Genomic DNA, 20,966 nt, shown 5'->3' with positions numbered 1-20,966 from the left:
AGAACCTGGCACCTGCAGATAGATATGCATGCGCATACACAGACTTTTTTTTTTTTTTTTGCACCTTGCTAGGAGGAATGCTCCAGCCTACACCCAACATGACCCCTTAGATAGTTTTAAAGCTATTACCTTGCCAGGGGCTTTGCTCTGTGCACTCTTGAAGAAGGTGGTCTTGGCTGTGAAAAAAAAATCCTCGAGCTCTTCATCCAGACTACTGTACCCGCTGCTCATGCTGCGCTGCCAAAGGTCATCTACCAACAGTGGATTTGAGACCCTCAGAACGTTTGGGGCTCACCAAGGAGCTGGAGGGGCAGGTAACCATCTGATTCCTGTTCACTGCAGCAGCAGTGGGATTTCCCAATCCAGTTCCTGTACATTCAGCAGCAGACACGATTTCACATCCTCGGCTTCGCTTGTCCTTATCTGCAACAGCTCCTTCTGCTTGTTATCCAGCATTTAACTCCATGATTTCTCTGTTAAAATGGCCTTGCTGGGTTACCCTTCCCTTTCCTCACCCAACCAACTCCCTTAGCAAGGGCTGCCGGAGAATACTGAGGGATCAGACCTGAGTGAGTTTCTTCTCTCTTCACTCAGCCTCACTCACCATCTGTGGTTTAATCTCCTGCCTGCAAGCACAGCGGAGCTGGCTGTAAGAACACATCACCTCCCTCCCCCCACCCCCTTTCCTGCCTACTCTCAGTTCACACAGAGAGGAGCCCAGCCACTTCCTCTTGCAAGCTTTCGCACCCAGTTTTTGCACTGGGCTCAAATTCTCAGCATCTCCAGGGTAGAACCTCAGTGGGTGTAAATCCACGTCGTCTGTGGAGCGGTGCTGATTTACACCACCAGCTGAGGATCTGGGCTTCCCTCTCAGGTGTCCTGCAATACCTTTCATAAAGGTGGGGATTGTGATCAGAGTAATCCTGCATTTAAAAGTATATTGCTATAGAAAGCCGGCTTACGGCGCTCTGCCAGGTAGATTTCCTTGTGTGGCTTAATTCATTTACAGCCTTCCTGGAATTAAAGCTGTAAGAACAAGCTGAGCTGAGTTTTAGCTTTGCTCAGCTGCTGCATATTTTGCACCAAGAGAATCCAAAAAGAGAGGCAATGCAAGGGATCAGAAGCTCAGTACACTATTAAGCACAACGAGACCCCAGCCCTTAGTTGGGGCCTTTATGTGCTACCACAGATTGAACAACAGACACCACGGTGGTGGGTGCATGACAGACGGATTGCCTACTGACATTTTAATGCATGAATCAGTAGGTGCCTCTGCATTCTGCAGATAATTTTAGAACAGCCAGGATGACTTTAGCAAAGCTGACACAAAAATGAGGCAGTTTTGATTATAACCTTAGAAAGCACTACTCAGCTTGCCAGGTTAGACCTTCCAGTTTGTCAATTGCTGTCACGTTACAGGCAACAGATTCCCAAATCTGTTAAAATGATTCTTTAGCATTGATAAAGCCTTTAGCGTAGCAACAGCATCACTCCCCCTCTGCCCACCTTTCAATCCCCCTATCTTTCTCCAATTCACAGAACCACAGAAATTAGAGATGGAATAAACCTATGAACCTACTCTATCCCCCCACTCCTTCCTTCACCTGTCCACTGCAGGGTTGCTGGTTTCAGGGTCATGTCTCGTACTCTGAATTCTAGTTTTAAAACATCTCCCCTGCCTCTCTCAGAGGTGAAGAATCTGAATATTTAGATGGAGACTTGCAAAGGTAAGTTTTATATCCATAAACTTCCACCAGACTAAGGCTTGATCCCCTCAGGGGCTGATCATTGGAGTCAATGGGAGTTGAGCACTTTGTCGGATTGGGCCCTGAAGTATTCTGTAACATTGGGTAGCAGGTTACATTTTAACCCATCTGGAAAATAGAAAAGCATTAACTACAAGCTTTGTAGGGCTAGTGAAAAACCCAAAGTCAGTTTGAGATTAAGAAGCTTCTTAATAGTAAAATACTAATGATCAATGTAGGACTCAGGTTTTTAGAAGAGGAAACTTTCCCCATGTATAACAATTGTTCAGGGCTTAATTTATAAAACAGGAGAGGGGTGGGTGGGCAGGTAGAGAAGACAAGTGTGTGGGGTGGGGGGAAATCTCATCTTTTTTTGTATTGGCTCTCTAACTATAAATATTTAAATTCTTCCCAGCCTGGGAATTTATTTTTCTTCTCTTCCTCTATATAACTTCTGTGGTTTGCACTATTTCATGCTCAAGAAGGCCCCAATCCAACTTCCACTGAAGTTTATTGCAGTTGGATTAGACCCTAACTAACACAGGTGAGCTGTAGGTGCATCTGACACCAATGTGCTCATTTTAGACTCAGGTAATTTTTTATTTCTCTCTCTCTCTCTCACACCACACACACACACACACACACACACACACGGAATATCCATCCATCCATCCATCCCCTTTTCAGGATGTAATTCTGACTGCCCTGGTGTTTTTAGAATTTAGCAACAAAAACAGGGAGCGGGAAATCGGGACTCCTAGTTTTTAATTCCAACTTCCCTGCTGATTTGCTGTGTGACTGTAAGCAAGCCACTTCATCTCTCAGCATCAGGAAAATGGCATAATACTGTCTGCTTCACTAGGCTATGAGGCTTCACTGTGGATTAAAGGGCTTGGAGATCCTCAGATGAGCGTAAGTGCAGCAATTATTCTAACATTAACATACATTCCATTACAGCAAAGTGCAAAGAATTCGCTGTGTATTAAACTTCCTCCCCCTGTGATAATTTACAGATGGTGTTTTATGATCTTACATGATTTATATTGCACCTGTTGCCATGGCACCTGCGCAATTCACATTCAATTTCAAATCAACAAATATGAGTCACTCTCCAAGTGGGCAACTCTGAGATTACAGAGAACCAAAGAGCCAAGGGTAAGCAGGTTAGCTTTGCAATATACCTGAAGACCAGTGGACACTGGCAGGGACCACCAAAAGGAGCAAGTTCTACACATTTGGATGACTCGTTGAGAATGCCCCAACACCTGGCCTAGGAAAGTTTGATTCTAGCAACTGACAGCAAAAGCATCCCACTGTGACAGGACGGAGCAGGCGCCATGTCTAAACGCACAAGCTGGGAATGCATTACAGATGACAGCCCTCCGTGTTCACATGAACAGCAGCTCTGCGTAAGGAGGTCTCTGAGCTGCCAAACATGCGTTATGGGCACGGAGGTGTTGTGCGGTTCCGACACAGCAGCATTATAAATCGCTCAGGGCAGTAAAGACAACACATCGGATGTGCAGCTCCACTCCTCTCTGCTCACGCAGAGTGCATGTCTATTAGGGGAGAATTCTGCTCAGCCAGCTTCTCTGAGAAAATTCCCTCCTCGAGGCATTTTCTTTAAGAGGCCAGGAATAAAAACACTTGGCGTTCCACGGGTTGTTTATTTCTCTGATTCTAAGTTGCTGGGTAGAGCACAAATGAAGCAATGCGCTTTAGAACATTGTCCAATTAAGAGCTACATGCTACCCTCTGAGGGATGAAATGGACCCCTGTGCAGAGACCGCCATCACCACTTAAGCCCTGGCACCACTTAAGCTCTATTCTGAGGTCAGAAGTGGGGCTTAAATGGTGCATACACCTTGTTGTGGCCTCAACACAAGGGTGAATTACTCCCTCGATGGGGGAAATGATTGAGGCCACTGCAAATCATGTGAAGATAGGGGGCAAAGTTTGGGCCTCAAAGGGGAGAATAAAAACCCGAACTAGTTAACTATTCAAGTATTTACAATGCAACTTGTAACAATATAGCAGCTGTTTTCTCACCACATGGAATATTTCTGATTGGGGCTAGCTGCGTGAGCTACATTGACTTTATAGGGGTAGGTTTAAAAACAGGCTCTTAAATTGTATGTACAAAGATACGCACAGAAATGGTCAGGTGCATAAATGAGCCTAAACACATGCCATTGCATGCACAAAGCGAGCAGCAACTCTGCTAGCAGCGCTTTGGTCAGCAATTTTTTGAAAATTCATCCATATACATTTGGTGGCAAGGATGGAATGCAAATCTAGAGCAGCAGCAGCTGCACAACCATTTCAGCTACAAAGACACGAACACTGGACCAGATCCTCAGCTGGGGTAAATGGCCGTAGCGCCACAGAAGTCAAGAACTAGGCAAATGTACACCAGCCAACGAGGCTCATGGTTCTCTTTCCAGATGTCAGTCACCAACCTTTTGGAGATCAATCCCTCTCTGTAAACCGTGTCCTCCCAAATTCTTTCATTGCCGAGCTGAAATGTCTGCATCACAAAATAGCCCATTCCCACCCAAGTTTGGCATAACTATAAGCATCTACTCAGGAAATCCTTCCATACTTGAACTGCCATAGAGGGGGGAAAAGCAACTCCCAGCTATGGAGAGATCCAAAACCCAAGTCAAGGCTAATGAGATGCTGGTGAAGATATGGCGATTACGGTCTTCGCTGGAAGAAATCTGCATTGTCCACCAATAGTGAGCACTGAAAGACAGGTCAGTAAGAGAAGGGAAGCCTATCGCACATGCATTTAATATTAAATATCTGGATTACAGCAGCACCCTGAGGCTATTCAGGATCAGGACTCCCTTTTATTGGGAACTCTGGGTCAGGGACACATCTTTCTATATTTTACTAAGAACTTACAATCTAAGACCTCCATTTTGCAAACACTTACACACATACATGAGTAGTTCCATTGGGGAAAAAAAAAATCAATGGAGTTTTCCCATTAACTTCATTGGGGCTTTCACCCAGGAATCTACTCATGGGCATAAAGGTTAACACATGCTTAAGTACTTTGTTGGCTCAGGGCCCAAAATATTAAGCATTGTTAACATGCAATATTAAGTATTAACTAGGTGTTAAGTAAGTGGCTATCCCTTTGATTTCACTAGCTCAGTTACATTTAATCACCACGTTTATTGCTTGCCAACTCTGAATCAGTTTTAAGATTCTTGAGTTTGTAACATGTGCTGCCAAAGGATTTTTTCACCCCACACATTAAATAGCTCACAAACAAGTTCCATATCTCTCCCTGGTGCTCTGATACGGTTTCTTCATCATCATCTTTCCTCCTTCATGCTCTTCCACTTCCTCCCAGAAGCCAACACTACACGACCAACAGAAACACATGACTGGAAGCTGGTTCAGCTCTACAGGTCAAGATTAAGCAGCAAATATGAGCTTGCAGCTCAGATACATCTCTTATCCTTTCCCATCTTTTGGTGACAGTGGATTATTTTTTTAAACTTTGCTTTCCCCCATTAATTAGGTAATACACTGGAGATTCACAGGTACAGATGCATTCCTGAAAATGCAAGTAAGATGTATGTTTATTGCCAAGGTTTCCTCCTCCCCCAAAGCATCTGAAACAAACAACTAATCAATTTTCCTATTGTTTTGTTTCTGACACAACTTGGGGCATGGAAAGAACATGAGCTAACATACTGGCCAACAAGTCCTGACGGAATATGGTATGAACAACAGATTTGCTATCTTCAGCAGGTGATTGATATCAAAGAACATCTCCCTCCTTCTTGCTAGATTCCCCTCTCTCGAGGAGTCTATGGCTTCAGGTGCAGAATGGGTTAGATATTTTCATGGGAACAGTTAAGAAAAAGAAAGGCACAGTTTTGCTGGAGCAAAGTTTTAATGAGCAGGTAAGAAGACATAAATCCTAATTGCCGAGTGATGGTTTGAGCCGGTTTTATAGATTTCCATTTGCTGAAGCTGTTGTGTGTGTGTGTGGGGGGGGGCAGAGTGCGTGCGTGTGGGGGGGGGTGGGGGGAGAGCGGTTCTGCTTCCTTGTTACTGAAAGCTCCTCCCCTTTGGGCTGGACTGAGGGAAGGCACCAAGGAAGTGTCAGAATGATGAATTGCTGTGATACGCAGACTCTGTGTTTATTATTAGAGCTATCAATAATGCACTGGCTGTTTTGTCACTCTGAAGATGAAACAAGCCTTTTAATACACATTCTCACTCAGTGGAAACCCTGATACGTTTGAAATAGACAGAGCATACTCTCTGCTATTAAAATCATTCAAGGTTTAGTGGAGAATCTGGTTAGATGCTTATTTTAATGCATAGCTTAAAAAGAAAAAGGAAGGAAGAAGAAAGCAAAAATACTTGCTCCCGGTAGGTCATGTCTGAATTTAGACCCAATGCAGTTTGCATGAAAAGTCTCACTTACTTGGTTTGAAACCAAGGTGCAGAGAAGTTAAATGACAAGAGCACAGAGTGAAGTTCACCCCTGCACAGAGGGCTCAACTGTGCTTAAACCTTGTGCTAGCTCTCTGCACAGGGGAGCAGCACACCCCAAGTGAGTCTGTGGCAGAGCCGGGATTAGAACCGACATCTCTTGACTCTCAGGCCTGTGTCCCAGAAGCTCCTGTACTTCAGTGCTAGGGAGCCTGTCCATTTGGCTCTGCACCCATCGGTTTGCTTTATCGGATTTTAAAATCGCTGAAAAAATTAATAGAGTTTATGATGGAAGATTTACAATTTTACATCCAGTTAATGGGTGGGGGGGAGGGAGGAACGCAACCACCACCACCACCACAAGAAGCTTTCAAACATGATTTATTCTAATGTTCGCAAAATCAGCGGCGGCTCCAGGCACCAGCGCTCCAAGCATGTGCCTGGGGCGGCAAGCCGCGGGGGGCGCCCTGCCGGTCCCTGTGAGGGCGGCAGGCAGGCAGCCTTCGGCGGCATGCCTGCGGGAGGTCTACCGGTCCCACGGATTAGGCGGCAATTCGGCGGTGGGTATGCTGAAGCCGCGGGACTGGTGGACCTCCCGCAGGCATGCCGCCGAAGGCAGCCTGCCTGCCGTGCTTGGGGCGGCAAAAAAAGCTAGAGCCGCCCCAGCGCAAAATATACCCAGCTCATAATTTTCTATGGATGCCTTCTCTGCTGTACAGTGACAATACAATTAAATATTTTCCTTCTGAATAATTAATACAGTAAATACTTCAGATAGCCCAAAACCAGGAACCTTCTACCCAGCAAAATCCAGATCAGCAGAAAAACTGGATGGCCAGCCAGTTCCTAATGTTTGCTCCTTGCACAGTAAGCAAAAATATAATGTCCTTTTAATGTGCATGTTCCCCATTTCCAGTTTTGCATGAGTACATGCAAAGGAGCGGAGCAGGCGGGCCTGGTGCCTCGGTTGTCTAGAAGGAATGACAAATCACTTCTTCGCTACATTCAGTGGTTGAGAGTGGGAGTGGAGATGTCAGATTGCCCTGGCTGGATTTTTAAATCCCTAGCCATAGAGGATGAACTTGCTATTTGAGCTAATGGGCTTCTGGTTGCTGTAGATAGCTGGCAGAGCAGCAGCTGATAATTACGGGTTTATCAATCACCCCCTGCACACACAGACAGCTCCCACATACACAAATGATTCCACTAACTAGAGGTCTTGAAAGAGCCCAATCTGTTCTACTGAGAGGAATATAAATTCATGTTTGGAATCTGAGGCCTGGTCTACACTAACCCCCAAATTCGAACTAAGGTACGCAACTTCAGCTACGTGAATAACGTAGCTGAAGTCGACATACCTTAGTTCGAACTTACCGCGGTTCAGACGCGGCAGGCAGGCTCCCCGTCGACTCCGCGGTACTCCTCTCGCCGAGCTGGAGTACCGCAGTCGACGGCGAGCGCTTCCGGGATCGATTTATCGTGTCCAGACCAGACGCGATAAATCGAACACGGAAGTTCGATTGCCAGCTGTCGAACTACCGCGGTAGTGTAGACCTGGCCATAGAAGTGTAGGACTGGAAGGGACCTCGGGAAGCCATCTAGGTCAGCCTCCTGCACTCAAGGCAGGACTATGTAATAACTAGACTATTCCTGACAGGTGTTTGTCTAACCTGTTTTAAAAACCTCCAATGATGGAGATTCCACCACCTCCCTAGGCAATTTATTCCAGTGCTTAACCATCCTGACAGGAAGTTTTTCCTAATGTCCAACCTTGCTGCAGTTTAAGCCCTGGCTGCAATTTAAGCCCATTGCTTCTTGTCCTATCCTCAGCGGTTAAAGAGAACAATTTCTCAACCTCCTCCTTGTAACAATTTTTTATACATTTAAACTGTTATGTCCCCCCTCAGTCTTCTCTTCTCCAGACTAAAACAAGCCCAATTTTTTGAAGGGTTAAGGATATTGTAAAAAAAAATTACACAGCAGGTAGAGATGCCAATGAACCTATACCTCCAGTCAGTACAGGACTGTTAATCTACAGCAGGGGTAGGCAACCTATGGCATGCGTGCCAAAAGCGTCACGCAAGCTGATTTTCAGCGGCACTCATGCTGCCCAGGTCCTGGCCACCAGTCCGGGGGGCTCTGCATTTTAATTTAATTTTAAATGAAGCTTCTTAAACATTTTAAAAACCTTATTTACTTTACATAGAACAATAGTTTAGTTATATATTATAGACTTATAGAAAGAGACCTTCTAAAAATGTTAAAATGTATTACTGGCACGCATAGGGTGACCAGATTTCCCGATTTTATCGCGACAGTCTCGATATTTGGGGCTTTTTCTTATATAGATGCCTATTACCCCCCCCCCCCACCCCCCACACACACAGTCCTGATTTTTCACACTTTCTGTCTGGTCACCTTAGGCACGTGAAACCTTAAATTAGAGTGAATAAATGAAGACTCGGCACACCACTTCTGAAAGGTTGCCGACCCCTGATCTACAGTATATCCCCCAAGGCTTCATCTAGTCCTGTTTTAAACATTACAAGCAATAACGATTCTGGCACTTCCCTTGGGAAACTATTCTCCAGTAGCATACTCTCCACCAACAGGAAGTTTTCCCTGATAATCCACCTTAACTTTAATCTACCTCTAAACAAACACACACACACACACACACACACACAAAACCTTTACTCCAAGCAGAGGTTTGACCCCCAAAAGGGAGAAGTACCAGAGAGACTCCATGAAGTCCACTAGGGATTTTGCTATTGCTATTGATTTTACACAGAAGGCACCCAGACACTACACGGATGGGCAGCAGCATAAAACTAAGAGATACATTTTCTTGTTCTTAAATTTCGTCCTGGTAATGGCAGTCATACCCACCCCAAACCACCCTAACAAATTACTGGCCCCCCTTGGAGATTGCACCCTATGGGATTACCTGCAGCTGCTCATCATGTTTGTCCTCTAAGAGTCATCGTTTGGCCAAATGAAACATATTCAGATCTTTTAACCTTTCATCATAAATCACTTTCTCCGGCTGCTTCACTATTTCTATTGCTCTTCTCTGCTTCCCTCTCAATTCATACACTTACTTGTACTCACAGTTGCTAGAACTAGGGGTGCTGCAGCTTGAAGTGGTTTCCATCATATAAAGGTTTTACAGTTTGGTTCAATGGCTTTCTGCACCCCCACTATGCAAATTGTTCCAGCACCCCTGCTTGTACTGTCCACTAAAAACAACAATCGCCAGTCAACCTGTGTTTCTTGAAGAAACAGTAAGTGGACAGTGAAGCAAATGAAAACTGGGTGACAGATCAGTTCGTGCCTAACACATTGGAAAATTGTTCAAGAACAGGTGGAAAATAAGAGCCAAGGTGCAAACCCAAGGTTTGCATGATATAAAGAGTGGCTGCATTCACATTCATTACTACAAATGAATTAAACCCCTATTACTCCTGAGATTTCTATTAAGTCCAGAGTGAATGTGTGTCATCTTGCTTGCATGCAGGCGTGGCAGAACTTGATTTGATTTTTTTTTATAATTTCGAAGGATAATATCAATGCTTATTTTAAGCATTTTTTCCCATCTCTAAATTTTCAAAGTTGCACAAAATTATGGATTTTAAGCTTTTTTATTTGTATTGATTTAAATTTTCATAGTTGCAAGAAATTGTGGGGTAGACAGATTGTGGAAAGACAATTATTTACAGTAGATGTCGACATTCAAAAAGTTAACGCTTTTAACGTTGAAAAATTGTCAACATCACGTCAAAATATACAAAGTAAATATCCTTAAATGAAACTAAAATTCTCAAGCAGCATTTTTCTTACTTTACCTATCTGTAAATTTCGATTCATGTCGACCGAAATAGCTTTTAGTTGGTTTGCGTGTGTCTGGTGAAATCGACATTTACTGATAAAAACCTAATTCTTCCAAGCCTACTTGTATGGTACAGTCCCTCCCCACACCTTTCATCTTCTCTGCCCGTTTTAAGATGGCACAGGTGCCCATTGGATACTTGGCTTGTGGCTAGAGCTGTGCACCAAATTCTAGGAGTCTATTATGTCTTATACTCCTTTCCCTCACTCTGTGTCCGTCTTGTCTATTGATACTGTAAGCTCTTCACGGAGGGACGGTACTTCTCTGAAGACAGAACCTAGTACAGCACCTATTTTTTTAACCTGGAGCCCCATTTTTGGTCAGTCCTTAGGCACTAAACATGAGAAATATGATTAATAAATAATTAGTGTAAGGCGAATACAGGTATTTGCTAACTTAAATGAGAGCCAGAGGAAAAAGGAGATTTCAACCCTTTATCATTTAAATGACACAAATATTCCATAAATAGTTCATTTTAAATGATTTCCCCCTCAAATCCCTACAAAAATAAAATACTAAAAAGGTCCCAGCTATAGAAGGGGATAAAACTGTTCAAAAATTGCAGCTATGTAGTTAGCAGTGTTTTACCAAAAGAAATTTAAAAAGCCAGCATTTGAAACCACTCCATTTTTATTTTTTTTGTGAATGGATTCACCATTGATCAGCCTACAGTCCTTTTCGCGTAATGATAAATCACTGTGTCAGCATTTACAACCCGCCTGCCAAGTTTAATCCTATTGGGTTTTAAAACAGCTCCGTTAAAAACCCACTAGAAGTGAGGACTCCATTAGTCAAGTCTGTCTGTGTAGCCAGGTGCTTGTGCCAGGCCTATCACTGCAGCATCTCGGTGCCTTCACCAGGACCCCACTAAAGCATACACCCAATTAGTGTTAGCAGTTGCATAAAGAATTTACTGTCATAGGATGAAATTCACCCACTAGAGTAGGGTCTTCAGAAGCCTCCCCAATTCTGCACCATGCGGTCGGAGAGCTGCAGAGCAGGGGCATGTGGCAATTGTGCACCAGCTCCATATAGGTCACCATGGAGAAGGAATCTGGGGACAGGGAAGGGATTTAGGGACAGCAAGTCAGTCAGCAGCAACACAGGTCCAGTGGCCCACAAATCAGTGCCTAGTAATACTTGAGAGGGACTAGAAGTCAGGAGGCCTGGGTTCTATTCTTGGCTCGGTCACTAACTCACTGGGCAAGTCACTCATTCACTGATTTTAAGGTCAGCATGGACCATTGTGATCAACTAGTCTGACCTCCTCCTCATGCTTCAGAGCTTCAGCCAGCCACCCATAGGGGTAAGGAAGGGTTCTCCCTCCCCCCCCCGCCAATGTGTTCTGGGGCTTGGGGTTTTGTGTCGCCTTCCTCTGAAGCATCAGAGACGGCCACAGCTGAAGATGGCACATTGACGGGGTGGGTCAGGGCTCTGAGGTGGCACCGAGCAGCCTCTATTAAGTGCCTGGCTGGTTCTTGCTCACATGCTCAGGGTCTAACCAATCGCCATGTGCAGGGCTTGGAAGCAATTCTTCCCCAGATCAGATTGGCAGTGACCTTGGGGGAGTTTCACCTTCCTCTGCAGTGTGGAGGTCACTTGCCAGGATTATCCGGGTTTCTCTCACTTCCTCAATTCCCAGACATTGCAGAGGCCTCGGGCATTGGTGCGCTTTGGTCACTCCTGTGCTCTGCCTGTGGCACAACAGTCTAGTCTCCTGTGGGCTGTAATTGTGTCCGGGTGCGGGGTGGTGTTGGCGGCCAGTGACATAAGGGAGGTCAGACTAGAGGATCGGGTGGTCCCTCTGGCTTTCAACTCTAGGACTCGTGCATAGCACAGGCAGAGAATTTCACTCAGCAATTCCTGCATCGAGCCCAACTTGTTAAATTCACTTCCTCTCTCTCTGCCTCAGTTTCCCCATATATAATGGGGCTAATGATACTGACCCTCCTCTGTAAAGCATGAGCTGTGCTGTGCCCTGTTCATAGGCTGAGTGCCTCCCTCCACAGGCCAGAGCAGTTCCCCATATAAAAGTGGCTTAGTGCTCTGAGAGGGAAGTTAATTTTACTCTGAGGGATGACATATTTTGGATCAGCTCCAATTACACAGCAAGTGAGGGGATTTCACTGAGTATTTGCGATCACCAGGTGAACACGGAGGATGAAAATCAGTGTAAAGTCTCTCTCCCCTTACACTGGGAACAGCTGTGTATTCAGGCCAGAACCACCTCTGAGTAACTCACAAGACACTATCCTTCTAAAAGCCACTGGCTGGATTTCCAGTCTTGGACAATCCCAGCTCCTACCAAAATCAGTGTGAACTGCAGGTGCTCAGCACCATTGAAAAAAATCAGGCTGTTTAGCTGCATTTCCTTTGCAACCTGTTGTGCCCTGAAATGCTGTCCAAGTACTAAAGTGATCACATTGCACCTTCCTGGCTGCCTGCAGCACTCACCTGGCATTGCAGTGCAAACACGTACGCATGCAATTCCAGGCATCACTTACCACCCAGCTCCCCCAAGCGACACCACTAGGTAAGACACTGGTCCTCCTGCAAAACAAAAACTGAGCAGCAGGGCCCCTTCCAGCTGTAGAGAGGTTTGGGGCACATGACTGTGCTGTGGATGGGGCTTCAAAGTGACTCTGCTGCTCTGAAAACAGGAATTCCCTCTGCTTCTTCTTAAAAGTTGCTCCTCCCCTTAACCTTCTAGCACCAATCCCACCCAGCTATACGCACTCCCACCTCTCTGATTCAGGGTTTTAGACTGCAAGATCCTCAGGGAACCGAACTTGGGTTTTCAGAGTGCCAGGCAGACCTTTGGTAGCATATTAAATAATAATGGGTACTTTGCAAATATCAGGCCAAAGCAAGCCCTAGGGCAAGGAATACAGAAAGGAAAGTCTCATCAGTGCTAACTTCCAAGTTTTGTAGTTCCTATCATTTTACCTGTCTGGTCGCCCAGCTATTACTGCCTGTCTGGTTCTATTGAGACTGTAAGGTCATTGGGGCAGAGAATGTTCCTCACTGTTTGTAGTGTACTGGAGTAACAGCGCTGTCTCTCTTTAAAGAGATTTTCCCATCCTTGCACACCAAAGTGGCCTCTCCTTGGTAATCAAGATCCACTGAGAGCTGGATGGGCCATTGTGCACCCTGGTCTGTGGTGGATTTTCGCCATCAGCGTTGACTGAACCTCTTTTAGGAAATGCCATTGCTGGGCACGGCAGGTGAACTAGGTACCAGGGGTGGCGTGCAAAGTTCTACCGCTTGAGAGGTGGCTTTGTGAGAAAGAGGCAATCGGAGAGGTCTGCTCATAAAAGGAGAGTGTGGGGAACAGGCCCGAAAGCTGGAATGCAGCAGTTTGTTGATAAAAGGATATGGTCTCATTCCACTTTTGCTAGAACACGCAGTTTGACCTGTCCAAACCAAACAGGACCTGCTGATTTTATCAGTCTGCGGGAGCCAATATTTACTTAATTAAGGTACAACTTAGCTATTTAGATCCCTGCTGATATTTGTTGGCTTCTGTCACGGGCTTGAGGCATGTTTGTTTTCGCCTGCACTTCAGGATTTACAGGCTATCGCTCTCTCTGGTAATCAGATCAGACTGTTCTGACCATTTTTGGTCACAGTGCTAAAGCAACGCTGTCAGAACAGAACATTCATCCCTACGTGAGCATTCCCGAGGGGAGGAGATGCCACCTTCCAAAGGCACGGTGACTTTGGACATCTAGGTCAGTACTCACCCACTGCAGCCCAGTGACCAACCTGCCTCCCACTGCAGCCCACGAACTGCAACAATAAACTGGCCATATCATTCGGAGGATCGAGTTCTGGTAGCCTAAAATGGGCACAATCTGTTTGCCCCAGTTTATTGCACTATTCATTGCTAGTGACCCAGCTCGAATATAGCTCAGTAGAACTCTTGGTAAAAGAGGGGTGGCCTTCTGGTTAAGGCACTAGACAGGGGCTGAGAAAATCTGGGGTCAATTCCCTGCTCTGCCAGACTGTGTGTGAGACCTTGGGCCAGTCACTTCACCTCTCCATGCCTCAGTTCCCCATCTGTAAAAAGGGGATAAACCTTCCTTTGCCTGCCTTGTCTATTCAGACTGTAAAATCTTTGGGGTAGGGACTCTCTCTTACTAGATGAATGTACAGCTCCTAGCACATTGACCACCCTCTCTAAACTCATCTGCTGTTCAAACTATCATGTTTAGAATCCTACCAAATTTACAGCCATGAAAAAAGCAACACAGACCGTGAAATCTGATCTCCCCTGTGAAATCTGGCTAGTGTAGGGGAGGGGAAGGGCTAGGGGCTCTTACCCTGAGCCGGACTCCAGATGCTAGTCCCAGCTGGGCTGGGGGGAGAACATGACTTCCTCTTCCCCTGCAGGGCCCACTCCCAGGACCAGTTCAGACCCATTTCTGGGAACCTTCCCCGACCACAGGAAACTCCGCAGCTGCTTGCCGGGAGCCCAGCTCTGGGGACAGCACGACCATCAGCAGCAGAGCAGAAGTAAGTGTGACATACCATGACCCCCACTACAACAGCCTTGCAAACCCTCCCCCCCCCCAAAAAAAAACCATTTTTGGGTCAGGACCCCCACAGTTACAACACAGTGAAATTTCAGATTTAAATATTTGAAACTGAAATTTATGATTTTAAAAATCCTATAACTGTGAAATGGACCAAAATGGATGGCAAATTTGGTAGGGCCCGAATCGTGATGAATGGAATACTGAGACCCCCCCTCAACCACAAAACATCCAGTCCTTCCACCCTCCCAGGGCTGGCAACCGCACCAGCAGGTCACGGTCCAAATCCCATTGTTTGCCACGTGGACGGTGCCCACAGGTCTTAGCTGCCAACCTAACACTGTTTCTATTGTTAAGCGGAAAAGTCACCCATGACCAGCTTTAAATCACCTCCCTTTGCAGCACAAATACCAGCAGATTAAGGACGCAGCAGAGAGGGACTAATCTAGGCATCTGAACCTTGGAGAAGAAGAATAGATCCATAGTCATTCAGGACTTCATGACAAAAGAAGGGACTGAGCTCACCATTGTCCTTGTTCTCGAAAACTGACTTCAGCTATAGGAGAATCTCATTTACCCTTCGCAGTTTAGGACTTCTGACACATAATTGAGCACTTCTGCCCTCTAATGGATGGAGTCAGTGGAGACTGAATGGTTCCTTAAATTCACTTGGGTAACAGGCAACTCAAAGCAGCAGCTCATCCAGCAGGGCTGACTGCAACGTGACCCCCTTCAATAAAGCCTGGCAGCTCAGCCCTGCAGGTTTCCTGCTGGTATTTGGTTTGGCGATGGCCAGGATCAGGGAGTGGCCAAGACTTCCCTGATGTGGTGGACAGGCAATGATTTAGCAGCAGGCCTTGTACATGGTGACGTGAATGTGCCGCTGCCCCATCCCAATAGCTCCCCTCCTTAGTGACAATGTGCAGGGACTTTTGACCATGTGCATGAAGCATCTGCTGCTGCCAGGAACTTAATGAGAATCTGGCAGGGGAACCACACCAAACCGGAGCACTAGGCTGACACATACCCAACTCAGCCAACAGGTCTTTTATTCCTGTGCCTGGCTAGCCACCACCATCAAACAGCAATCATAGCATCACAGAAATGTAGAACTGGCAGGAACCTCAATAGGTCCTCTAGTAGTCTAGTCCACTCCCCTACACCGAGGCAGGGCTAAGTATTATCTAGACCTCCCTGAGAGGTGTTTGTCTAACCTTTGCCCAGACACTCATGCTGCTTCTGGTGTTGCCCTCCCCTTTACATCTCAGAGCAATATTAAGGATGTGGAGGGTACAGCACAGCCACAACCATAATGGAGGAGGTGGATGTGTCTCACTGACACCAACTTTTTGCTCTCCTGTTGACATCCAGGTTTGAGCATTGGCCTGCTAAACTCAGGGTTGTGAGTTCAATCCTTGAGGGGGCCATTTAGGGATCTGGGGCAAAAAATCTGTCTGGGGATTGGTCCTGCTTTGAGCAGGGGGTTGGACTAGATGGCCTCCTGAGGTCCCTTCCAACCCTGATATTCTATGAATACACCTTCAGTGCAGCTGCAGGTCGCCTGCATTTTCAATGCTGGCTTCCCCTGCCACCACCAAATCTCTTCTTTTCCGTAGTTAAGTTGCACTTTTGGGATGCAGACTTGAGCACAATCAAGGCTCCTCTTCAGATGGAAAGAGAAGCTGAGACAGCAATCTATTATCCGGGCAAACGTTTCTCCATGGACGCCTCTCTGCTGTCATTTGATATTAACATCCTGCATGAAGCCAGTGAAAGACTATTACTGTGAATTTCACTGTGGGATAAACGGATATTGGAACAGCCTTGTAATATTTTGCATCATTCGTTTGGCAGGGGAAGATTTTAGAAACAAAGTGAATAATGCGACTGATGACCCTTTCTGTTTCTCTGGATCTTAAGTTCTTACACAGAGGCCTAACTAAGCATCGGAGTACTCCCACTGACTTCACTTGAATGGCTCGCTGGCTTACAATTGGGCATCTGCTTTGGTACCTTGCTGAACTGGGGTTGCAATGCACTGTGGCATCCTTCTCCGGACTGGACGCAAACACTAAAGATCCTGACCAGTGGCGGACACTGAAGAACCCACCGCACTTTCTGTAAGAGTGAATGGTTGAGATTTTCAAAGCCCCGCAAGGAACCGACACATACTATCACCAATGGGAGATGCGTGTCTATATTCTCTTAGAATGCTTTCCAAGTTTTAATCAAGGGCATCAAGCTTCATGACGTGCCCCAGCAAAATCCATCTCTGCTAAATTGCATTCCGCCAAAAGCAAACTGCAGGTGGAATTTGCCTCCATTTTCCACGCTCTAGCGTTGCCGTGCATTGCTGAACACCTGACCCATTTTAACAAGGGGCAGGCAAAGCAGCAGCAAATGCACAAGCACCCCCCCCACACACCCCTGCAAAAATAGGCTGCTGTCCTGCCTCAAAGAGGCTTGTTGTTTCCATGGCAACGCACTGGTTTTTGTGCACGGCGCTGCACCACAGGCACCTTCAGTTAAGCAACTGTAGTGATGACTGGATTTTAAGACTCTTGACAAACATTTGTAGCTGTGCACACAACGAATGGGATAATCACGCTGCAGAGCGCAAGCTGATCCCATGCTCCACCCTGCCCAAGGAACAGCCCTGGACAATCAGACAGCTTCTTCTGGTTACCTGCCTCAGAAGCATGATTTGATCCCCCTGGCAAATCCTCCCAGGTAAACTAAGTAGAGAAGCTAAAAGCTCATGTTAAACCACAGCAGGGCAATAGCTCTGAAATCTAAAGGGACAGGAATTTAATTGGGAGGTGCTTAAAAAAATCGTGTGTGTTGGTGAAGTGTAATTAGCACTGAAGAAGACGAGAATGCCATGCCGCCATCTCTCTGCAACGCACTGCCCCTGCTTGCCAGAAAAGCAACCCCCCACTCTCCGCTCTTCATATAAAACTCCAAACACCCTCTTATCCCATTTCCCTCCCGCCAGCCACCCAGCACAGGGGCTCCCCAATCCGTACCTGGCTGCAGTTTTGCGTCAGTGTATTTTCTGGCGAGGGTTTGTTCTGGGGCTCTCCTTGTTGGCTGCAGTCCAGCTGAATCAGGCTTCTGCATTCCTGATGGCAAGTATATTTGCAATCTAAGCAGGGGGAAAAACAAAAACAAAAATGAAGGATGCTTTAGAAATAATGACTGGCTTTCAAGGGGGATAAAAACAGAACAATGAAACAGTGAGAAATAAAAGGGATCAGATTACTGCTGAAGGTCAAACTCTAAAGTTACAGAACCTGATGTTCAGGATGGCACCACTGCAAGTGAAGCATGCACATGCCTACCCACAATTATTATTTCCATTGTGGTAGTGCCTCCAAACCCTACACAGGCCTCAGGCCCCATTGTACTAGGTGATGTGCAAAGAAACATTTACTACAATGACACACATAAATGGTCTATCGGATGCCTAGTTGGTTATTTGCATGCACATTTATTGTGACCAAGCATGCAAATGCATGTGCAAACCAGACAGCTGTACACATGAAGTACCAATAAAGACTAGTTAATGGAAATTGTTGCAGACTAGCGGTTGGAAAACTGGGAGTCAGGACTCCTACGTCCTATTCTTGACTATACTATTTAGAGTGACACACCTTGGGCAAATTATGACCTCACTGAGCCTCAGTTTACCCATATGTGAAATGAGGGTAATAATACAGCCCTCTCTCATGGGGATATTGAGGCTTTCACTAGTATTTGCAGAGTACCCGGATAAACGGATATTGGAACAGCCTTGTAATATTTTGCATCATCCTGAGACAAAAGGTACCAGAGAAGCAGCAAATAATCACAATTGTTAATGGGCTGAAGTTTACACTTTACCAGTGAACAGAAGCCTATGAGTATTGGCTTGACATAGAGGTTATTCAAATGATCTCGGTGATGTAACTGGTTTTCACATCGTTACTTTAGCAGCACTCCAAGTATACATGGCGCTTTGCAGACCAGCCCCACCGCCAGGTCTCTGCCTCAAAGAGCATTCAGTCTCAATGCCCCACATGGCATCTGTCAGATTGAAAAAACAAAAAACTAAAACAACAGCCTCACCTACATGAAACACTAAACACTACACAGGCTTTGATGCCTCAGCACTTGCCTTAAACATTCATTTGCCATCAGAATGCATAAAGGCAAAAATAATAATGAAAAAAACCCTACTCCCATTTAGGCTAAGGGTATGTCTACACTACGAAATTAGGTCGAATTTATAGAAGCCGGTTTTATAGAAATCGGTTGTATACAGCTGATTGTGTGTGTCCCCACATAAAATGCTCTAAGTGCTCTAGTCGGCGGACCGCGTCCACAGTACCGAGGCTAGCGTCAACTTCCGGAGCATAGCACTATGGGTAGCTATCCCACAGTTCCCGCAGTCTCCGCCGCCCATTGGAATTCTGGGTTGAGATCCCAATGCCCGAATGATGCAAAACAGTGTCACGGGGGGTTCTGGGTACATGTCGTCAGGCCCCTCCCCCTCCGTCAGAGCAACGGCAGACAATAGATTCGCGCCTTTTTACCTGGGTTACCTGTGCAGACAACATACCACGGCAAGCATGGAGCCCGCTCAGCTCAGCTCACCGTCACCATATGTCATCTGGGTGCCGGCAGACGTGGGACTGCATTGCTACACAGCAGCAGCAGCTAACTGCCTTTTGGCGGTAGACGGTGCAGCATGACTGGTAGCCGTGGGGCTGGCAGCCGTAGGGCTGCATTGCACCAGCCCCTTGCCTTTTGGTAGAAGATGGTATATTATGACTGGTATCCGTCGTCATCGTACTGCAGTGGCTGTCGATCATGGGCACCTGGGCAGACATGCTCAGTCCTATTGAACTGTCTTGACGATGATGGCTATCAGTCGTAGTATGCTATTTTCTGCCAAGCGCCCAGTATTTTCTGCTAAGCACCCAGAAGAGGCCGAGGGCGATCTGGGTGCTGGCAGACGTGGGGCTGCATTGCTACACAGCAGCAGCCCCTTGCCTTTTGGTAGAAGATGGTATATTACGACTGGTATTCTTCGTCATCGTACTGCAGTGGCTATCAGTCATGCTGCACCGTTGGCTGCCAGCTTAAGATGTAAAAAATAGATTTGTTCTGTATTCATTAGCTTCCCCCTCCCTCCGTGAAATCAACGGCCTGCTAAACTCAGGGTTTTGAATTCAATCTTTGGGGGGGGCCATTCTGTGTGACAGTTGTTTGTGTTTCTCCCTGATGCACAGCCACCTTTGTTGATTTTAACTCCCTGTACCTGTATGCCATGTCGTCACTCGCCCCTCCCTCCTTCCCCTGGTCCGTCAGATACTAGTTTCGCGCCTTTTTTCAGACCAGGCGCCATAGCTAGCACTGGGATCATGGAGCCCGCTCAGATCACCGCGGCAATTATGAGCACTATGAACACCATGCGCATTGTCCTGGAGTATATGCAGAGCCAGGACTTGCCAAAGCAAAACCAGGACCAGCTGAGGAGGCGATTGCAGCGCGGCGACGAGAGTGATGAGGAAATTGACATGGACATAGACCTCTCACAAGGCACAGGCCCCAGCAATGTGGAAATCATGGTGTTCCTGGGGCAGGTTCATGCCGTGGAACGCCGATTCTGGGCCCGAGAAACAAGCACAGACTGGTGGGACCGCATCGTGCTGCAGGTGTGGGACGATTCCCAGTGGCTGCGAAACTTTCGCATGCGTAAGGGCACTTTCATGGAACTTTGTGACTTGCTTTCCCCTGCCCTGAAGCGCCAGAATACCAGGATGAGAGCAGTCCTCACAGTTGAGAAGCGAGTGGCGATAGCCCTGTGGAAGCTTGCAGCGCCAGACAGCTACCGGTCAGTCGGGAATCAATTTGGAGTGGGCAAATCTACTGTGGGGGCTGCTGTGATCCAAGTTGCCAGGGCAATGAAAGACCTGGTGATATCAAGGGTAGTGACTCTGGGAAACGTGCAGGCCATAGTGGATGGCTTTGCTGCAATGGGATTCCCAAACTGTGGTGGGGCCATAGACGGAACCCATATCCCTATCTTGGCACCGTAGCACCAAGCCACCGAGTACATAAACCGCAAGGGGTACTTTTCAATGCTGCTGCAAGCCCTGGTGGATCACAAGGGACGTTTCACCAACATCAACGTGGGATGGCCGGGAAAGGTACATGATGCTCGCGTCTTCAGGCACTCTGCTCTGTTTCGAAAGCTGGAGGAAGGGACTTTCTTCCCAGACCAGAAAGTAACCGTTGGGGATGTTGAAATGCCTATCGTGATCCTTGGGGACCCAGCCTACCCCTTAATGC

The 20,966-nt window shown here is 46.6% G+C and overlaps 1 protein-coding gene across 1 annotated transcript in view; it reads right to left on the bottom strand.

Moving 5' to 3' along the window:
- The window catches only part of RASSF5 (Ras association domain family member 5), a 101,386-nt gene that overhangs the window by 44,500 nt on the left and 35,920 nt on the right, over positions 1 to 20,966 (bottom strand). Inside the window, exon 2 of the mRNA XM_065403896.1 lies at positions 17,657 to 17,775. Coding sequence (XP_065259968.1) covers positions 17,657 to 17,775 — 119 coding nt within the window. The remainder of the gene's footprint in view (positions 1 to 17,656; positions 17,776 to 20,966) is intronic.

The sequence above is a fragment of the Emys orbicularis genome, chromosome 4, assembly GCF_028017835.1.
Source record: "Emys orbicularis isolate rEmyOrb1 chromosome 4, rEmyOrb1.hap1, whole genome shotgun sequence".
Lineage (NCBI taxonomy): Eukaryota > Metazoa > Chordata > Testudines > Emydidae > Emys > Emys orbicularis.
This window is presented reverse-complemented; position numbering and strand designations above follow the sequence as displayed.